This window comes from Anabrus simplex, chromosome 1 (assembly GCF_040414725.1).
Source record: "Anabrus simplex isolate iqAnaSimp1 chromosome 1, ASM4041472v1, whole genome shotgun sequence".
In the NCBI taxonomy this organism is placed as follows: domain Eukaryota; kingdom Metazoa; phylum Arthropoda; class Insecta; order Orthoptera; family Tettigoniidae; genus Anabrus; species Anabrus simplex.
Window position 1 is genome coordinate 157072690 of NC_090265.1, and position 20231 is coordinate 157092920.

The 20231-nt window shown below is 38.1% G+C and overlaps 1 protein-coding gene across 1 annotated transcript in view; it reads left to right on the top strand.

Annotated features, from left to right (window-relative positions):
- Positions 1 to 1055: 1055 nt before the first annotated feature.
- The window catches only part of LOC136863299 (centrosome-associated protein 350), a 218041-nt gene continuing 198865 nt past the window's right edge, over positions 1056 to 20231 (top strand). Inside the window, exons 1-3 of the mRNA XM_068225749.1 lie at positions 1056 to 1157; positions 1250 to 1410; positions 16188 to 18540. Of these exons, the coding sequence (XP_068081850.1) occupies positions 1396 to 1410; positions 16188 to 18540 (2368 nt within the window). The 5' untranslated portion in view covers positions 1056 to 1157; positions 1250 to 1395. The remainder of the gene's footprint in view (positions 1158 to 1249; positions 1411 to 16187; positions 18541 to 20231) is intronic.

Here is a 20231-nt window from a genome sequence, read left to right on the forward strand (position 1 = left end):
CTAAGCTGGATGATTAGGCCTACCTACAATGTTTTGGAACTTCCTCTCTTTGTCAAACTGGGCATTGAAATCCAGAAGTGAGATACTTAAAAAAAAAAAAAAAAAAAAAAATTACAATTCGTTTTACGTTGCACCGATACAAATAGGTCGTATGGCGACAATGGTATAGGAAAGGCCTAGGAGTGGGAAGGAAGCGGCTGTGGCCTTAATTAAGGTACAGCCCCAGCATTTACCTGGTGTGAAAATGGTAAACCATGGAAAACCATCTTCAGGGCTGCCGACAGTGGGATTCAAACCCACTATCTCCCGGTTGCAAAGTGGGATGATTGTATGTCTGTCTGGGATCTTAGAGATTATGTTTTCTAGCTCTTCGTAGAATCTATCTGTTTCTTCTAGGTCTTTCTTGTTTGCCTGATTAATCAGTGCATGCACATTCATGATAGTATCAGCACATCCTGTTAGAGTGTAGAGCTCAAGCATACATAGGAGAAGCTTTTGACTTTCTTTTTCAATACAATCTGCCATTAATGCATAGTCACTGGAACTAAGAATTTAAATATTTCATTTTTTCTTTGTCATGAGTATATTTTGAAAAATACTGTATTTTGTTCAATAAACTTTACATGAGTGCCATACAAAAAATAAATTGCATAATTATTTATGTATTTATTTATATATATTTTTCTTCTTTTTTGTGATTGTTGCACCTGGAAATCATGTATTGTTAATTTAGTGTATTTATATTTTAATAATGTAAGTATGATCATGATATAATATGAAGAGTTCTGCCAGTAGTTTTATTTACAATTTTTGGTGTCTTTATTACAGTGATATGTCTCTTCAGGCAGTTTCTGCTGTGGAATCTCAAACAGATCAGTACATCAGCGAGTACTTTGAATCTCCCGAATCTCCTGAAACGCCTAAGGTTGAAATCCCAGCTCCTAGCTCAAGTTCCGATATCGCTGAAGAAAATATGACTGCAACATCGAGAAGAACACACAGTGATGAGAAATCTAACTCAAGTTTAAGAATGACTATTAAACCAAGACATTCTTCAGAATTGATTTTAAAAGCTCCGCTGTCTCCTCTGCATCTTGGACAACATAAACGCCGTTATTCCAGTGGATCTGATGAATCGATTATCTATTCACAAACTGGTATGTATCTTTTGTTTTTTGAACTCTCACCACTAAATGCTTTTGTTCATTTTTTCTGTTACAAACTGTGATTTGGTAATAATGATTTTCAGAAACACCCTCAGAGCAGAGCGACTTGGAAGGCAGAGTTTCAGCCCTGTTGGAACAACTCCATAAAAGGAAACTGGAAGCTGAGAAACTTAGGAGAGAGCAAAAACGAGCCAGAAGGGAGAAACTTAAAATTAAGGAGCAGTCGCTTATGAAGCAAATTCAGGTAAGAATAAATTATTATATATTATTATATAGCCATTAAACAACATACAGTGATTGTATTGACAAAATCAATCTCTGGTATAACGTATACATGTAATTGAAAGAAAGAAACAAGTGACAAATCAAGTCATATTTTGAAAGATAGGAACAGCAAAAAGAACACAGTACATTCATCGATGTTCATTTTCGAGAGACCGAGGATGGGTAATGAACTCTGTTGGTGCTCCACTGAGTAGCATAGTGACAATATCTGAAATGATAGGTCAGTGTAGAAAGAGAGAGCTACAGGAAGAGGAGACAAGGATGTACAGTAAAACCTCGTTAATTCGAAGTTGTTGGGACTCAAAAATCGGACTTTGAATTACATGATTTCGAATTAACTGCCAATTCGTCATTCAGAAGTGCCAACCCTTGCCGCGTTACAAAATATTCTCAGGCCCGTTACTGCATGCAGTCAACCTTGATTCACAGTTTAAACCTTTCAAATGCCATGGAAAAAAAACTATTTCCAAAATGTATCCAAGAAAGTGCATTTAGAGTATTCAAATAATGCACTTGGATAACTCACTGACAAACATAACCTCTCGCAACGAAAGAGAAAAAGAAAGAAAAAAAGAAGCATGATTCAAAGGTGAGGAGAAATCTACGCTGGCTCCCATGTGCAAGTGCTTTATTCATTGGATTACTGTACTGTATGCATTTTAGATGCCCTTAAAACATCGTGGCTAATCAAACTTTCCTATGATGAGGGGAGAAAGTCTCTCGCTTCCATCTGCCTGACAACACAATACAGTCGCTCTATCCTTGTACGATTTCCCGCCATGGCACTTTCACGTACTTCAGAAATGTAAACACTTGCAGAATCACAAAGTATTCTAGGACCCATTAATGAATGCAATCACCTTGATTCACAGTTTAAACCTTTCAAATGCCATGGAAAAAACTATTTCCAAAATGTATCCAATAAGGTGCATTCACAATGTTCAAATAATGCACATGGATAAATCACTGACAAACATAACCTCACGCAACAAAGAAAAAAAAATCACACGATTCAAAGACGAGGTTAAGCTATGCCGGTTCCCCTGTGCAAATGCATTATTTCTTTGATTATATGAGCCATGCTTTTTTCGTCAACTGTCGGCATCGCCAGTGTTCGCAGATTCTGTTTCTCCGCACACTGCCTGCTACGTGATATTACGACGTTCCGTAAAACGTTGAATACAAAAGAATTCCGATTTCACTTGAACTTAGCAATTATGAAGCACACTGTAGACACCAAAGTGTGTGAAAGTGCAGAAAGCTTCCCCTGCATGTTCTGGAAGACTCGTTCTATCATGATGCGGATAAATTTTGAATTTAAATTACTCTGTAACTTACTATTGTTTTAGAATGTAAAGGCAGCTTCGAATTAAAAGTCTGAATTTCGGAAATGGGGCCGACATTGTACTTCGAATGACGAATTATCCGTATTTCGAATTAAACAATTTAAATAACATACAAAACCGTATCTCGTGTTTCCGGGAACGAGAGCTTCTTCGAATTAGGCGGCATTTTGAAATAATCGATTTTGAATTATCGAGGTTCTACTGTATATGGAAATACAGGGACAATCTCCACATCTTAGTACTGTACACTGTTGTCTTCAAATGCAGTCTACAGTCATTAACTTGTACTGAAGGGAGTGGAGGTCTGTTCATGTATGAAAAGTCACTGTTATCGAAAGGAAATAAAATTGTGCCTTAGGAAAGAAGATAAACACTCTCCTTCATTTATGTTATACTGAACTTCAATGCTGTCACATAGTTATCTTTACATAGTGGAAAAACAAGTAATACAGCTTGGTGCTGGAACTATAATACTTATATAGTAGCAATATGTACTGACTTTCTCCACTAAGTATATAAATCAACAGTGTTGCCAACCCATAAATCTTTTCTCCGCTAAATTTTAGTTGAAAATCCGCTAAATTCCGCTAAATTTCGAACTGAAGAAAAATAGCGTATACAGCTGTTTTAATAAAAGATTAACTCAACACTCAACCAGTTTCAGAACAGTTCATCATCTTCTCCTCCCCGCACTATATGCTCTGCTGCACATGTGCTGGGTTGAGGTCCTGTGGTTTCATATGAAGCCACATGATACTATTCTTTTTCAAAATATATGCTGGCTGTTCACAGCAGCAAAGCACATACAGATTTTTTCAAATCTATTTCGAAAGTTATTTTCACTTTCATTACTGTTTTTTATTGTTTTTGATAAGTGCAGAAAGAAATAATGTAAAACAATTTCGCATTTATATTGCACTGCCAATAGATGCACTGCCCATGTTTGGGATCACTGGAAGCTCAACCAACTAGTCTTTTGAAGATTAATTATTTAACCACTCTTTATGAAATACACTGACTGACAGAGCAAATGCAACACCAAGAAGGAGTGGTTCGAAAGGGATGAAAGTTGGGGAAAAAACAGAGACGGCACGGACGAATAATTGATGTTTATTTCAAACCGATATGCAGGTTACACAATGCGCACGGCATCGACTCAGTAGGATGTAGGACCACCGCAAGCGGCGATGCACGCAGAAACACGTCGAGGTACAGAGTCAATAAGAGTGCGGATGGTGTCCTGAGGGATGGTTCTCCATTCTCTGTCAACCATTTGCCACAGTTGGTCGTCCGTACGGGGCTGGGGCAGAGTTTGCAAACGGCGTCCAATGAGATCCCACACGTGTTCGATTGGTGAGAGATCCGGAGAGTACGCTGGCCACGGAAGCATCTGTACACCTCGTAGAGCCTGTTGGGAGATGCGAGCAGTGTGTGGGCGGGCATTATCCTGCTGAAACAGAGCATTGGGCAGCCCCTGAAGGTACGGGAGTGCCACCGGCCGCAGCACATGGTGCACGTAGCGGTGGGCATTTCACGTGCCTTGAATACGCACTAGAGGTGACGTGGAATCATACGCAATAGCGCCCCAAACCATGATGCCGCGTTGTCTAGTGGTAGGGTGCTCCACAGTTACTGCCGGATTTGACCTTTCTCCACGCCGACGCCACACTCGTTTGCGGTGACTATCACTGACAGAACAGAAGCGTTGACTCATCGGAGAACACGACGTTCCGCCATTCCCTCGTCCAAGTCGCTCTAGCCCGGCACCATGCCAGGCGTGCACGTCTATGCTGTGGAGTCAATGGTAGTCTTCTGAGCGGACGCCGGGAGTGCAGGCCTCCTTCAACCAATCGACGGGAAATTGTTCTGGTCGATATTGGAACAGCCAGGGTGTCTTGCACATGCTGAAGAATGGCGGTTGACGTGGCGTGCGGGGCTGCCACCGCTTGGCGGCGGATGCGCCGATCCTCACGTGCTGACGTCACTCGGGCTGCGCCTGGACCCCTCGCACGTGCCACATGTCCCTGCGCCAACCATCTTCGCCACAGGCGCTGCACCGTGGACACATCCCTATGGGTATCGGCTGCGATTTGACGAAGCGACCAACCTGCCCTTCTTAGCCCGATCACCATACCCCTCGTAAAGTCGTCTGTCTGCTGGAAATGCCCCGTTGACGGCGGCCTGGCATTCTTAGCTATACACGTGTCCTGTGGCACACGACAACGCGTTCTACAATGACTGTCGGCTGAGAAATCACGGTACGAAGTGGGCCATTCGCCAACGCCGTGTCCCATTTATCGTTCGCTACGTGCGCAGCACAGCGGCGCATTTCACATCATGAGCATACCTCAGTGACGTCAGTCTACCCTGCAATTGGCATAAAGTTCTGACCACTCCTTCTTGGTGTTGCATTTGCTCTGTCAGTCAGTGTATTTGACTACTTTTTAACCCTTTCTTTCGGCATATTGACGTACCAAAAAGAACCTGATGCCAAAAGAAACACGTTATCAAACACGACACTACCTGGCTCATCAATAGTACGGTAACTATTGTAACAAATTCTGACTGAGGCAGTGGGTCAGAGCTGTTCTAGAAAACGAGGGGTAGTATGCAACGTATGTTCAATACAACAGGAATAAGTAGACTATTATACCGTAGTAAGTTCTATATTACTTTTTTTCTTTATGATGAAAGGTGATTTTGTTACCGCTAAAAATTGCTAGCGGAATTTTGAAAATCCGTCGAAAAATCCGCTGTCCGCTAAATGAAAAAATTATCCGCTGTTCCATTTTAAAATCCGCCAAATTTGGTGGAAAATCTGCTGAGTTGGCAACACTGTAAATCAAAGTCTGATTTGTTAGACCTAGGCCTATTACAGGAACATGATGATTGTAATTGGTCTGCTATGCCACGTGTACAGGTTTGTGTCACTATGCAACTTCAATCGTTTCTTCCCGGAAACAGTTGTTTTGACATCACATTACAAGTAAACATCTTCAGTTTATCATTGTTCTTTCTTATGCCTGAAATGGTTTATTGCACAGAAATAGACACTAATTCTTAAATAAGTTTCTGTGGAACACTTCACAGAACACAGTTTTTCTTGTTTGATGCCATTGTTACACACAGGCTCCACTCAAGTTGCTTCCTCTCAATTGATCATAGGTAATAAATTTCATATTATTCCATATTGAAGAGCAATATAATGTAAAACATTCTTTCAATTGTTCGAGACGCCCAGGTGTAGTATGTATGGTTCTTGTGTTTAGTGTGGGGATGGAATGAAAGGGTAGTAGTGCTGCATTGCAAGATCTCTGCCAGGCCTTTGTATTATTTGATTCTGTAACAGGGTTTCCACTCACCTGGAAAGTTAGGAAAATTGATTTTCTGCCAGGGAAAGAGAAAAACAATATCTGGGTAAGTGTAATTTATAAGTAGAACTTTTTTTCTTACACATATGGGAGAAATGCCTCATTCACCTGCTGGTTTTGGTGGGAGAACTGCTTATTTCTCCAACAGTCAGAGAAGTAAAATATGTGGGAGAAATCCCAGTTTCTCTCACTATTTCGATCTTTCTTCTACTACTAACACTAGATAAGATTAGGTTGCAAAAGAACTCAGAAAAGTATACTAGTTAAATTTACTGTTTAGATGATGATGATGATGATGATGCTTATTGTTTTAAGGAGCCTAACATCAAAGGTCATCGGCCCCAGTTTACAGCGTGAGGATATCTCAATTTATAAACAAAATACTAATGTTTTAATGAAAAGGATTACTGTTTTATCGACAAAATATTCTATTTTATTGGCAAAATTTCCTATTTTATCTGTAAAATTTTCTGGCATGAACTGCAGTTTTTATTGGCTTTTTAGATGATGTTGATAAATTCAGTAAAGGAAGTAATTGATTTACGAACTGGTCCAAACTGTTTGTTCTATAGCTCAAAAAACAAGTTAGTGCCTTGGGCCTTATGGGAGTGTCTTGGGAAGCTTTCCTTCAACACACTTAACATCTCTAACAGATTGGACTCTGTCACTGACCCACTTCTGATACAGTCAAGAAATTTTCAGCAAGAAATAAAGATTAGCCTGAGAAGCCTTGTTTTTGCTCCTGATGAACACCCTAAGGTACAGACTCTTTGGAAAAAACTGAGAAATCAGCAGTTAGAATTGTGGAAAACAACAACCACACTGTCGAAATGGTGTCTTGCATTTTTCAGAATGGACACAATCAAACACCTGGATTACAGCCAAAAAAAAGACTTATCTGTCTTGGAATTCTATTCTCCACCATCCTCTTAATATGTCCAAACCACCTTAGTTTATTCTTTTCAACATTCTCATTTAGCTTTCTTATCCCAACTTCTTTCCTAACATCTTCATTTCTCAGTCTGTCTTTTCTATCATACTTCTTAGGAATTTCATCTCACTGGCTTGAATTCTACTCTTATGCCTGCTAGTCAAAGTCAAAGTCTCAGCTGCGTAAGTCAAAATGGGTACATAGTACATTTTGTACATTATCTCTTTACTTTTCCTTGGTACTTCTTTGCCCCAAACAAGTTTTCTTACTCTTTGGTAGAATGCATCACTCTGCTGTACCCTCCTTCTAATCTCCATGTCCACCCTAGCATTTTGCATTAATTCACTTCCTAGGTATTTAAAGCTGTCCACAATTTCCAGACTCTGACTTCCAATTTTCAAAGTGCCCTTACCTTGCCTTCCCCCTCTCAACACTATAGTCTTGCTTTTCTCTGTACTGATCACCATAGTTTTGCTTTTCTCTGTACTGATTTTCATGCCATACTTATCAATTTTTTCATTCAGTACATCTAGTTGTTGTTACATTTCTTTGCTGTCCTTTCCCCAGATTACAGCATCATCTGCAAATAGCAGTATCTTCATCTCTTTATCTCCACAGGCTTCCTTTGTTTCCTTTACGATTTTGTCCATGACTGTAATAAACAAAAGAGGTGCACTCCCCTGTTTTAGTCCAGTCTTATTCCTAAACCATTCTGTCTTTCCAACTGGGGTCAGTACTCTGCCAACACTGTTGCTGTACATTGCTTGCACCATTTCTAACATTTCTTTTCTGAGTCCCTTTTTAACCATGGTTTCCCAAACCTTCTCTCTGGGTACACTATCATATGCCTTTTCTGTATCTATGAAAGTCATGACCGGATCCTTTCCATATGAAAAAGTTAAAGATGAGACACATGAAATTCTAGGTGTAAGGCTCATTTCTCAAGATAATAGACAACTGATATATTTGGAGTGTACAGACCGGGAAAGGGTAGCACTGACACGGATTCAGAATTATTTGATAAGATAATCAGCTATGTAAGAAACGACTAGGAAAGAAATGTGATTGTAGCGGGAGATCTGAATTTACCAGAAGTCAGTTGGGAAGGAAATGCGAACGACAGGAAGCATGACCAACAAATGGCAAATAAGTTAATATGGGAAGGACAGCTGATTTAGAAAGTGATGGAACCAACCAGAGGGAAAAATATCCTGGATGTGGTGCTGATAAAACCGAATGAGCTCTGTAGAGAAACTGAAGTAATCGATGGTATTAGTGATCATGAAGCTGTTTTTGTTGTAGTTAAAAGTAAATGTGATAGAAAGGAAGGTCTTAATAGTAGGACTATTAGGCAGTACCATATGGCAGATAAAGCAGGCATGAGGCAGTTTCTAAAAAGTAACTATGATCGGTGGAAAATGGTAAATAAAAATCTAAACAGACTCTGGGATGGTTTAAAGAAATTGTTGAGGAATGCAAAAACAGGTTTGTACCTTTAAGGGTGGTAAGGAATGGTAAAGACCCACCTTATTATAATAGAGAAATAAAGAGACTAAGAAGGAGGTGCAGACTGGAAAGAAACAGAGTTAGAAATGGCTGTGGAAGTAAGGAGAAATTGAAGGAACTTACTAGAAAATTTAATCTAGCAAAGAAGGCAGCTAAGGATAACATGATGGCAAGTATAATTGGCAGTCATACAAATTTTAGTGAAAAATGGAAGGGTATGTATAGGTATTTTAAGGCAGAAAGAGGTTCCAAGAAGGACATTCCAGGAATAATTAATGAACAAGGGGAGTGTGTATGTGAGGATCTTCAAAAGGCAGAAGTATTCAGTCAGCGGTATGTAAAGATTGTTGGTTACAAGGATAATGTCCAGGTAGAGGAGGAGACTAAGGCTAAAGAAGTACTAAAATTTACATATGATAACAATGACATTTACAGTAAGATACAAAGGTTGAAAACTAGAAAAGCGGCTGGAATTGATAAGATTTCTGGGGATATACTAAAGACAATGGGTTGGAATATAGTACCATATCTGAAGTACTTATTTGATTATTGTTTGGTCAGAGGAGCTATACCAGATGAATGGAGAGTTGCTATAGTAGCCCCTGGGCCCTGTTTCATAAAACATATTTCACTAATATTATTAGTACTATGTTTCATAAAATTATTAGCTAATAATATTACTTATTAGTTTATGAGTCAAAATTATTAGTAGATGTTCCTAATAATATTAGTAAATTGTTTCATAGACAACATGACTAATAAAAGTTACTCATATTATTAGGATTATTTCCATGAGTGTATTTTGACTCATAATTCATGTTATTAGTGAAACCAAAGTGAGCGGTATTTTAATATTTTGCCATAAAATCGTGAAGATCACTGAAATGGTCGACTCTGATTCAAACAGTGATAAGGAACGAGTGTAGGTATTCGCTGTTCCGTAAATGTTACGTCAAAAACAGCCTGTCCTGGCATATAACAAACATATGAATACAATGGGAGATTTAGGTTAGATTACAGAACTACTGAGTATTTGCTTGATAGGATTGGTAATAGAACGTTCCACTGCATGGAATGAAGCATAACCTTAAAATAGCAGCTTCGCATTGCACGCCACCGGCTGGTAGTGATGCACAGTAAAATTGTGTTTCTCTAATGCAGTTCTGCTCGGATACTCCAAGTATTCTTTAAAGTCTTGGCTTATATCACAAGTAAAGCAAGATGATGCTGGTGATGATTATTGTTTTAAGAGGAAGTAGGCTACAACTGGGCAACCATCATCTATAATAACACTAATCAGATAGAAAAATGGAAAGGATCCGACATTTTGAAAAATGAAAGTATCGGCTAAAGAAAGAGACGGGCCACGAAGGGTGTGAAAATGAAAGACTTTCTCGGCCTCGCAACCTAATACTGTCAGGGTCTGAAAAGAACAAGAGTTGAACAAGGGAGGTCAGAAGGGCAGATGAAAATGAGCCTGGCAGAAGTAAGTTGAATCAATGGCAGGACTCATCTCAGTGCCCCGCGTTCGCCAACACACGCTCACCTCTTACAACAGGCAGGGGATACCGTGGCTGTTATCCTGCCGCCCCCACCAAAAGAGAGTAAACAAAGATTTTGCTAGTCCATCTCAAAGATTTTTAAGAGCTCATGTAATATAAAAGTTATAGTGTGCAAATGGCTGCGAATTGTTGATGTTTTAACTCGATCACTTTCCGCAAAGGAACTTTCTTCTCTCACATTATTTTCACTTCTTGTATCCATTTTCATACGTATCAAATTCACAACAACGAAAATATCAACTGAGCCTTTTGAGCATGTGGATTAATAGTTGGTTGTAGTCAAGCATTAGCCTACTGCTGGAACAAACCCAAACCAAGAACATATGCAACAGACCGATTCTAACCTTCATTTGTATCAGCTGACTAATGAACTATTATTATTAGTGAAGATATTTTATTAGTCATGTGTAAATCTTTATGAAACAGAATTTGGTTAACTAATAATTATTTTTATGAGTTCTAATATTATTAGTTAGTTTTATGAAACAGGGCCCTGTATATAAAGGAAAGGGTGATTGAAATAAAGCTGAAAATTACAGGCCAGTAAGTTTGACATGCATTGTATGTAAGCTTTGGGATGGCATTCTTTCTGATTATATTAGACATGTTTGTGAAATTAATAACTGGTTCGATAGAAGGCAGTTCGGTTTTAGGAAAGGTTATTCCACTGAAGCTCAACTTGTAGGATTCCAGCAAGATATAGCAGATATCTTGGATTCAGGAGGTCAAATGGACTGTGTCGCGATTGACCTGTCTAAAGCATTTGATAGGGTGGATCATGGGAGACTACTGGCAAAAATGTGTGCAATTGGACTAGACAAAGGAGTGACTGAATGGGTAGCTATATTTCTAGAAAATAGATCTCAGAGAATTAGAGTAGGTGAAGCTTTATCTGATCCTGTAATAATTAAGAGGGGAATTCCTCAAGGCAGTATTATCAGACCTTTATGTTTTCTTATATATGTAAATGAAATGAGTAAAGGAGTGGAATCAGAGGTAAGGCTTTTTGTGGATGATGTTATTCTCTATAGAGTAATAAATAAGTTACAAGATTGTGAGCAACTGCAGCGTGACCTCGAAAATGTTGTGAGATGGACAGCAGGCAATAGTATGTTGATAAACGGGGTTAAAAGTCAGGTTGTGAGTTTTAAAAATAGGAAAAGTCCTCTCAGTTTTAATTACTGCGTTGATGGGGTGAAAGTTCCTTTTGGGGATCATTGTAAGTATCTAGGTGTTAATATAAGGAAAGATCTTCATTGGGGTAATCACATAAATGGGATTGTAAATAAAGGGTACAGATCTCTGCACATGAGGGTGTTTAGGGGTTGTAGTAAGGATGTAAAGGAGAGGGCATATAAGTCTCTGGTAAGACCCCAACTAGAGTATGGTTCCAGTGTATGGGACCCTCACCAGGATTACCTGATTTAAGAACTGGAAAAAATCCAAAGAAAAGCAGCTCGATTTGTTCTGGGTGATTTCCGACAAAGAGTAGCATTACAAAAATGTTGCAAAGTTTGGGCTGGGAAGAATTGAGAGAAAGAAGGAGAGCTGCTCGACTAAGTGGTATGTAAAGTCAAAGAAATATTAATGTTTATTTATTCCGCCTATTCAATACATAAAAAATTATTTTAATTAAGGATTAAAATCTGTGAAATAAAATTATAGGGACATGTTTCGCTCTTTATTTAAGAACATCTTCAGCCTTAATCTCAATCTGAAAGATAAAAAATCAGGATCCTGATTTTTCTTAATTGTGGTTGATTTAGAGAAAAGTAAATTACAAATGAATGTGAGGATGATGTAGGAAATATGCTTCAAAAGGTGAGCGAGATGGTTGACAGTAGTTAAGATATTCTTAAATAAAACCAAACCAAACCCCATGGCACTACAGCCCTTGAAGGGCCTTGGCCTACCAAGCGACCGCTGCTCAGCCCGAAGGCCTGCAGATTACGATTCTTAAATAAAGTCTTAACAAAGTCTTACAAACAAATAGTCGTAATTTATACACTTTCTTGAATGTCCTTGTCTAAAAATGTGGTAACAGGTTGCATATTGGTAGTTCTCTAAGACCGGGCGAGTTGGCCGTGCGCGTAGAGGCGCGTGGCTGTGAGCTTGCATCCGGGAGATAGTAGGTTCAAATCCCACTATCGGCAGCCCTGAAGATGGTTTTCCGTGGTTTCCCATTTTCACACCAGGCAAATGCTGGGGCTGTACCTTAATTAAGGCCACGGCCGCTTCCTTCCAACTCCTAGGCCATTCTTATCCCATCGTCGCCATAAGACCTATCTGTGTCGGTGCGACGTAAAACCCTTAGCAAAAAAAAAAAAAAAAAAAAAAAGTCCTCTAAGAATGCAAATTGCTATGTTGAATCTTGTAAAGAGGTACCCTGTGTTGGTTGAGGGCGTTAGAGAAAAGTTTGGATCCTAAAACAGTTCAAACATCAGAATAATGATGAAGAATGTTGCTGATTACTCCAAATGGAGTTTAAATACATTTTAAAGTTAGTAATGAGACGTTTCTGCCGCTCACTCAAATTATGCTGTAGGGGCAGTTCTATAAGAATGTAAATTGCTACGTTGAATCTTGTCAAGCGGTGCCCTGTGTTAGAGAAAATTTCGGATCCTAAACAGTTCAAACTTCAGAATAATGATGAAGAATGTTGCTGATTACTCCAAGTGGAGTTTAAATACATTTTAAAGTTAGTAATGAGATGTTTCTGCCGCTCACTCAAATTATGCTGTAGGGGCAGTTCTATAAGAATGTAAATTGCTACGTTGAATCTTGTAAAGTGGTGCCCTGTGTTAGAGAAAAGTTTGGATCCTAAACAGTTCAAGCTTCAGAATAATGATGAAGAATGTTGCTGATTACTCCAAGTGGAGTTTAAATACATTTTAAAGCTAGTAATGAGACGTTTCTGCCGCTCACTCAAATTATGCTGTAGGGGCGAGGTAAATGCTTGATACTTCAAATGGGGTGTATAATAACATATAAAGTGGTTAGATTATTGTAAATCCCGTGTGACGAGATAAATCTGTAGTCTTCTTAAAGGACGAGTGAAGAAGTGTGCTCAATGGTAAGCAGCTGTGTTAAATATTAGCTGGAAGGAGCATCTGTAGCTTCTTGTATAGAGTGGAAATGGAAATTTGGTTTGAAGTCTCTTTATTAATGTTAAATTGGTTAACGTAAAGTTGAGTTGGAGAGAAAACGTTACACACTGCCACTTACATCCGCTTTCATTTTTTGTGTAAATTCTTTCCAACTCTTCTTTTCTTCTCCTACCAACTTCTTACATCTCCGTTAGCTGTTGAGATACTCCCTTTTGCTATCTTCTGTTTGATCTCTTCCATTATTGCCAGGCTGTCTTCTTTTCTTTCACCAGTTCCTCATTCCACCACGGTGTCTCCTTTTCTTTCACTCTTTTAGATGTTCTACCGCTAGCACTCTCTGCTGCACTACGAAATGCTTTTTTAAAATTGATCCACTCCTCTTCTACATTTTCCATTTCAGTAACTGGGATGTGTTGCTTCAATCTCTCCTGAAAATCTTCCTGTACATTTTTGTCTTTCAATTTCCATATTTTTATTTTGCTTTCTGTTCTCTCTCTTAGTTTTTCCATTTTTCCTAACCGTAATTTTGCCACCACAACTCTGTGGTCCCCATCAAATGCTTCTCCTGTAAATATTAAATCACTATTTATGTGGTAAATGCAAAGAAAACTCTACAACAAGGGAATTTCAGAATTAAAAATGTATATGCTCATTTTTCCTTGCAAATAGTGTGGAAATTTGAATGGCATTACAGTACATTATTATCACTTTGTCCAGCTCTATGGCAAATGGTTAGCATGCTGGCTTTTGGCCACAGAGGCCCCGGGTTCGATTCTCGGCAGGGTTGGGAATTTTAATCATCATTGGTGAATTCCGCTAGCACGGGGACTGGGTGTATGTGTCGTCTTCGTTATCATTTCATCCTCATCGTGATTCGGAGGTTGCCTACGGTCGTCATATCAAAAGATCTGCACCTGGCAAGCTGAACATGTCCTCGGACACTCCCGGCACTAAAAGCCATATACCATTTCATTTCACTATCACTTTCATGCTGTTACCTTATGGTACCCCTTGTTCTAGGACAGCTATCCCTTGCAGATTTTCACTCTGTAACTAGTATATTTTTCTGAGTACACTGACTCTAATTGAAATTTTTTTAAAAAGCAATTGCTGTAAGTACCTTTTGTCTGTCTTTTTTCATAAATATATTCAATAGAATATAGTTTTGCCAATTAAGTAGAAATATTTTTAAAAATCGTATTATTTATTGATGATGTTTAGATCCTTATGGGGATCCTTTTATGATCAAAGCATTGTCAATAAATATTTTTAAAAAATCTTCTTAATAATTGGTGTAGTTATATTCTGTTGAATATATTTCTTATTTCATTTTAAAAAAATCTATTATTAACTTTTTATTAACAAGTGCTCTGTGCACTATTTTAAAACAATTTTTTCTATTTGAAAACTAATTTTTAATTTCATTTTAAAATTTTTAATTAATTAATTTACTATTGTTATTTATTATTATACTCAATTTGCTTGTGTTGCTATAGGGATGGTGGAGACTAATTAAAAAATAATGAAAAACTTGGTGCAAGCCTATGAATTTGTCAAAATTTGTCAAGGAATGTTAGGGAATGTCAGATAAATTTTCTCTGAATTTTGAGTGGGAACCCTGTATAAAATTTTAGCCTGTCAGAAAGATGAGAAAAGAAAAAGAACAAACATGAAAACATGAAAGGACAAGGACAATCTCCACATCTTCGATCAATGCCAGTTCTTCTACATCCATCTCTTCTCAGCCCCTAATGATTTCATTTCTGCTTCCCAGCTTCATCTGGAGAACAGGTATAATTACTCATTGAAATTAGAATGAACACAATGGCATTTTTCCTTTTGTGTTTGTTCTGTGTTCCTAATCTTTTACCACCTGTATTTATCTTATGTTTGTTCCTTTTTTCTGTATTTATCTGGGTTTCTTCTTATTCTACACTTCCCCCTTCAAGAATGAAAATCTGTCAAGGCCGTTCTGTCTCTTCCATTTTCCTCTCTCAGTGTGGCTCTCTTCTTATCGTACACTTCCCCATAAAGAGTGGAGCACCATCAGGATGACCCATCAATTAGGGTTGATACCATCTTCCTGCTGAAGCTGGTAAGCAGGAGTGAGTTTGTCTGAGGCTGAAAGAAGTGGCTAGGATTGATGTGGAGAGGACCCCATCTATTTGAATATGGCAGTTCTAATGATGTGGAGATTGTCTTTGTTGTGTTATGTTTTCATGTTTGTATTCATCATCTCTTTCTGTTGCTTGATCTTTCTGTTCTTACCCATCTTTATGTTTATCCTTTTATGTATTCCTACCTTTATATTTACTGTATGGCTTGATTTGTCACTTGTTTGTTCCTTTCCATCATTCGTGAAGAGTTGATCCAGGCCTCTGTAGGGACACTTGCAAACCTGAGTTATTTATTAGCAATGGTGAGTTAGCCATTTCCTTTCTGCTTCTCTATTATGTAACAGCTCATGGATGTCCTCTCTCTGAATAAGGTTGTGAAATATTGGAATGTTTAATATTTATATTTTCAGTTTCTATCATATTGTGTAATGAATTTAAGAGAGTCAATTCAAGGAATCCAAAATGTACCTTTTGAATGAATCAGTGCCTTTATTATGATGTGAACTTTGATTTGTTCTGTTACCATTGATGCTTCCATAGCCTGTAATTGTAGACATGATGTAGGCTTTTTGGGCAGACTTCTTCCTTATGAACCATTGAGATTTTCTTCAGATGCGGAGCAAAGTTCTCTGTGAAATGTAAAGAATTTCACCTTATTTTCTTGATTCAGTATAAGCCCATAAAAGACTGTATCATATCTTTGATTTGTTCTGTTTGTATAAGCATGTAGAAATACTACTTCTGGGAGAAAACTAAGGACATGCTTATGATTTGGATTTGTTTACTTTGATTTTAGGCTTATGATGCTTACATACTGAAAACTAAAGAAGAATTACTAGAACAAGATTTTGAAACTTCATTTACAAAGCCTAAAATCAAGCAGCCTCGTGTGGCTGAGAGAAGTACTGCCAGATATACAGATGAACAAAGGAAACGACTTTCTCTTCCTTTCGATCCTGTTGGTGATAATGTGGCTTCTGATATTGATACTCCAAGAAGTATCAAGGACTTGGTTGAATCTCATGAAAATGTTTATCCAGAAAGTGCAAATATGAGGTCATTGCTTAGTACCAGAAATGTCACCACTCCTGTGTCTCTAATTTCTGAAAAGGAGAGTACAAAGTCACATATTGAAGACGATGAATCTCAAAAGAGCATTGCAGATGAGGCTGTAGTTTCTGATCTTTCTTACTCTTCTATCATCTCAGAACATCTTCCAAGTGTAACAAATTCCATTGCTTCTGAAAAAGATGTGATTGAACAAGAAAGCATCGAAGAGGACAGGAGTATTTCAGGCAGTCAGAAGACAGCCTCTTTGGAGTCCAGTACTGAAACAACTATTCAGACTCCAATTAAATGCAGTGAATTTGAATCAGAGACTAAAGATGATCATCCTAAAACTGCAAGTGATCACGCATCTCAAACTAAAGATGATGATAAAAGTCACAAGTCTTCCAGTGAAATTATATCAGATATCAAAGAGGTTGACCATCAGGAATCTATAAGTGAGATTTTAACAGCAACTGAGAATGAGGACTATCAGAAATCTGTTAGCGAAATCATATCAAAGATTTATGTAGATGATAATCAGGAATCTTCTAGTGAAATTGTCCCAGCTGCTACAGAGAATCATGCTCTTCAGAAGTCTATTGGTGAATTTATGACAGAGACTAAGGATGATGATCATTTGATGTCTATCAGTGAAGTGTTGTCAGAGTTTCATCTTAAATCTTCCAGTGATATATTGTTGGAAACTAAAGATGATGAACATCAGATGTCCAGTAATGAAATTATTACAGAAATAGATGATGATACCAATCATATGTCGGGTAGTGGTGATAAATCTGTGATTGAAGATGAGGATCATCATAAATCTAGCAGTGAAATTACTTCCAAATTTAATGACCACGGAAACAAAACTGTATCCAAAGTTGAAGATGATAACCTTTTAGACTATAAAGATGTTACCAGTGATCTCGCTGTCAGTGGAGTACAGTCAAAGGCTGAAAATGAAGATAGTAAAGAACTTTTTAAAGATACTCAATTAGATAATAAATATAATGAGAGCAAAATGTCTGGTAGTGAAACAATATTAGAGAGTAAGAATGATGATCAGAAATACTCTAGTGACTTTGATTCAACTACTGCTCATAATAAAGATGGAATGTCTTCAAATGAAAAATCAATAGAAGCTGTAGATAGTCAGTCAGAGAAAAGTATTTCACATATAAGTGAAGATATTCCTGAAGAAGAACACACCACTGTTTCATCTAACAGTGCAGCAGATGAACCTTCAGGTACAAAAAGCCCGGAAGTTATTAAAATCTTCCTTACAGAAAAGACTGGTAAATCTAATCATGACCTCACTGACTCTCAAGTAAGGGAAGCTGTTAAAAATGAATCTCCAGAACTATCATTGTCAACTAAGTTGAAGGAGCAGATCAGCCCTTATGAGCAATTTAAAGTTCATAGTGTTGGTGATTTAATAAATGAAGAATCTCAGGATGTTGTAGAGCTTAATTTGAATAAAGAAAATTTTGAAAGGAAAGCAAATAACAAGCAATATCTGACTGACAGTATTACTGATACTATTCTAAGGAACCTTTTAAATGAATCTCTGAGTCTTTCTCAGAAATCTATAGAACGAGTGCCTCATGATCTCTCTACGAGTATTACTAGATTAGAGATTGAACTAAGTGTAAAAGATGACAATTTACCATCCAATGAAGTTATTCTTCAGGGTTATGATGAACCTCTTCATGATGCAGATGAGGAATTAGTTGAAGATGTTAGTCCACTTGATAAAACCTATTGTGTTCAAGAGAAAGTTGATATAGACACTCAGAAGGAAGATCAGTTAGTATTTTCATTACTAAGTCAATGTTTAAATGATGCTACTAGTGATGTATTAGATATTTATCGGGCAAAGAAAAAGAGCAAACAGCCAGAAGTCACCAAATTATCACCAATCACTGGCCAGTTATCCAGTTCTTGGGAAGATAGTACCAACATTAGGAAGAGGGTCCATGAAATCCTTGCTGAGAGTTCTCTATCTCTAAACCTATCTCGTGAAACATCTCGACCACAAGACTTCATGGTTACTGCATATGACATATTATCTCCATCTCCAGAGACCTCTCCAGCTCCAGGTGTGTACATTTTCCTTTCTATTATTATTTTACGTTATTAATAAAAGTTATGCTCTCTTAGAGATAGAAAATTAACTGTGACAAGAAAATTCTCTCTCTCTCTCTCTCTCTCTCTCTCTCACACACATGTGAATGAAGGGTTATATCTATTATATGAGAATTACCTACTTCAACAATCAAAATGAATGACTAAATGAAAAAAAAAAAAATATATTACAACAAGAATTTGTCAAAGTACAAGTGTACTACTGTTAGTAGATTAGAACAATAAACAGTAGAAGTTTTTTCATCTTTCAGAAGGGAAAAATAATCCTATCAAGAACGACACTATAGACCAGGGCCTCTCAAACTCCCAAAATCTAACGCGTGCAAACCGAGGCGCAAGGGCTCCGTGCACTGTGCATCAGTCCGAGTCGGCTCAACTCGGCTTGACTCGGATGGTGTAGTGTGCTGAGAGCAACAAAGCGTTCGGTGGTAGATGGCTTGTTTATAAGTGAAATAGAGAAGCGTAAGACAACGACATCATCATGGAGCAACCTGTTTCGAAGGAAGCAAACACTTCTGAAAGTCTATTTCAATCGAACTGGGAACTTTAGTGTTTTTTTCTCATTTGTGACGATAAAGCCAAAAGCGTAATCTGTGGGACAATATTTATGTGATCATCAAAAAGATCTGTTTTTCAATACAAAGGCTTTGCTCGAATTCTACGAAAATTTGTCGAAGGAAGATTTTCATAAGCTGCATTGAGAATCAGTTAAGTTTATTTCTATGTTTGGTTCCACATGCATATGTCAAACTGGTTTTTTTTTTTTTTTTTTTTTTCTGCTTTGACTTGTACAAAAACTAGATTGCGTGCGAGTATTTCTGATCATAATTTAAAGAACGCTTTCAGAATTGCTGTCAGCCGATCCCTTGTTCCAGACGAGATTTTAACACCGGTAACACTGTCCCATACAACTGAGTGTCTCTGCTCACCGCACATAAACATTTCCCACTGAGGGGAAAGTCGGTGGGGAAGGTGAAGAAGGCGGAGACAGGCTGAACGGGTGAGAGCGATGAAGGGAAAGAGGAGTGGGGGTTTGCACTCTGGTCAACCTAGTGAAGTCGTCTCCTGCATCTTGCGCCGTGCAGTGCACGGGCACATGTACCCTGAGAGGCCCTGCTATAGACTGACAAGCACTTGTGAGGGTACAAGTAAAGTACTGGAGGTGGCAGGAAGGAAACATGTTTCTTTTAAAGAAAGAAAGAAACAAACAAACAAAGAAAGAAAGCATCAGGTAAAAAAAGGATGAGTCCAGAAAGCCATGAAAATTAAAAGAATCCTTGAACCCAGCAAACCTATTACCAGGTTTGGAAAAGAGCAGGAGTGGACTAATGAGGGGAACCAGTCAAGTGGAACAACCCAATTTCCCAGAAACTTTGCTCAGTGAAAGACGGGTCGAAATAAGCGAACGCATGTTTCGGCTTATCGGTAAACACTCGACCGTTTCCGAGAAAATGCCAGTTGGAGTTTCCAACGTGCTTTATGGACCTGTTAACACCTAATGAGTTCAAAGGACGTGGTGGCACAGTGGCTTTTGCCTCAGCTTCACACTTTTGCGTCCCATTTTCATATCCTGATGGGTTTTTTTTGTTTCATTTAATTATTTTTCTCTATTGATTATTATTACACGAATAGTTTTGTTCAGTGT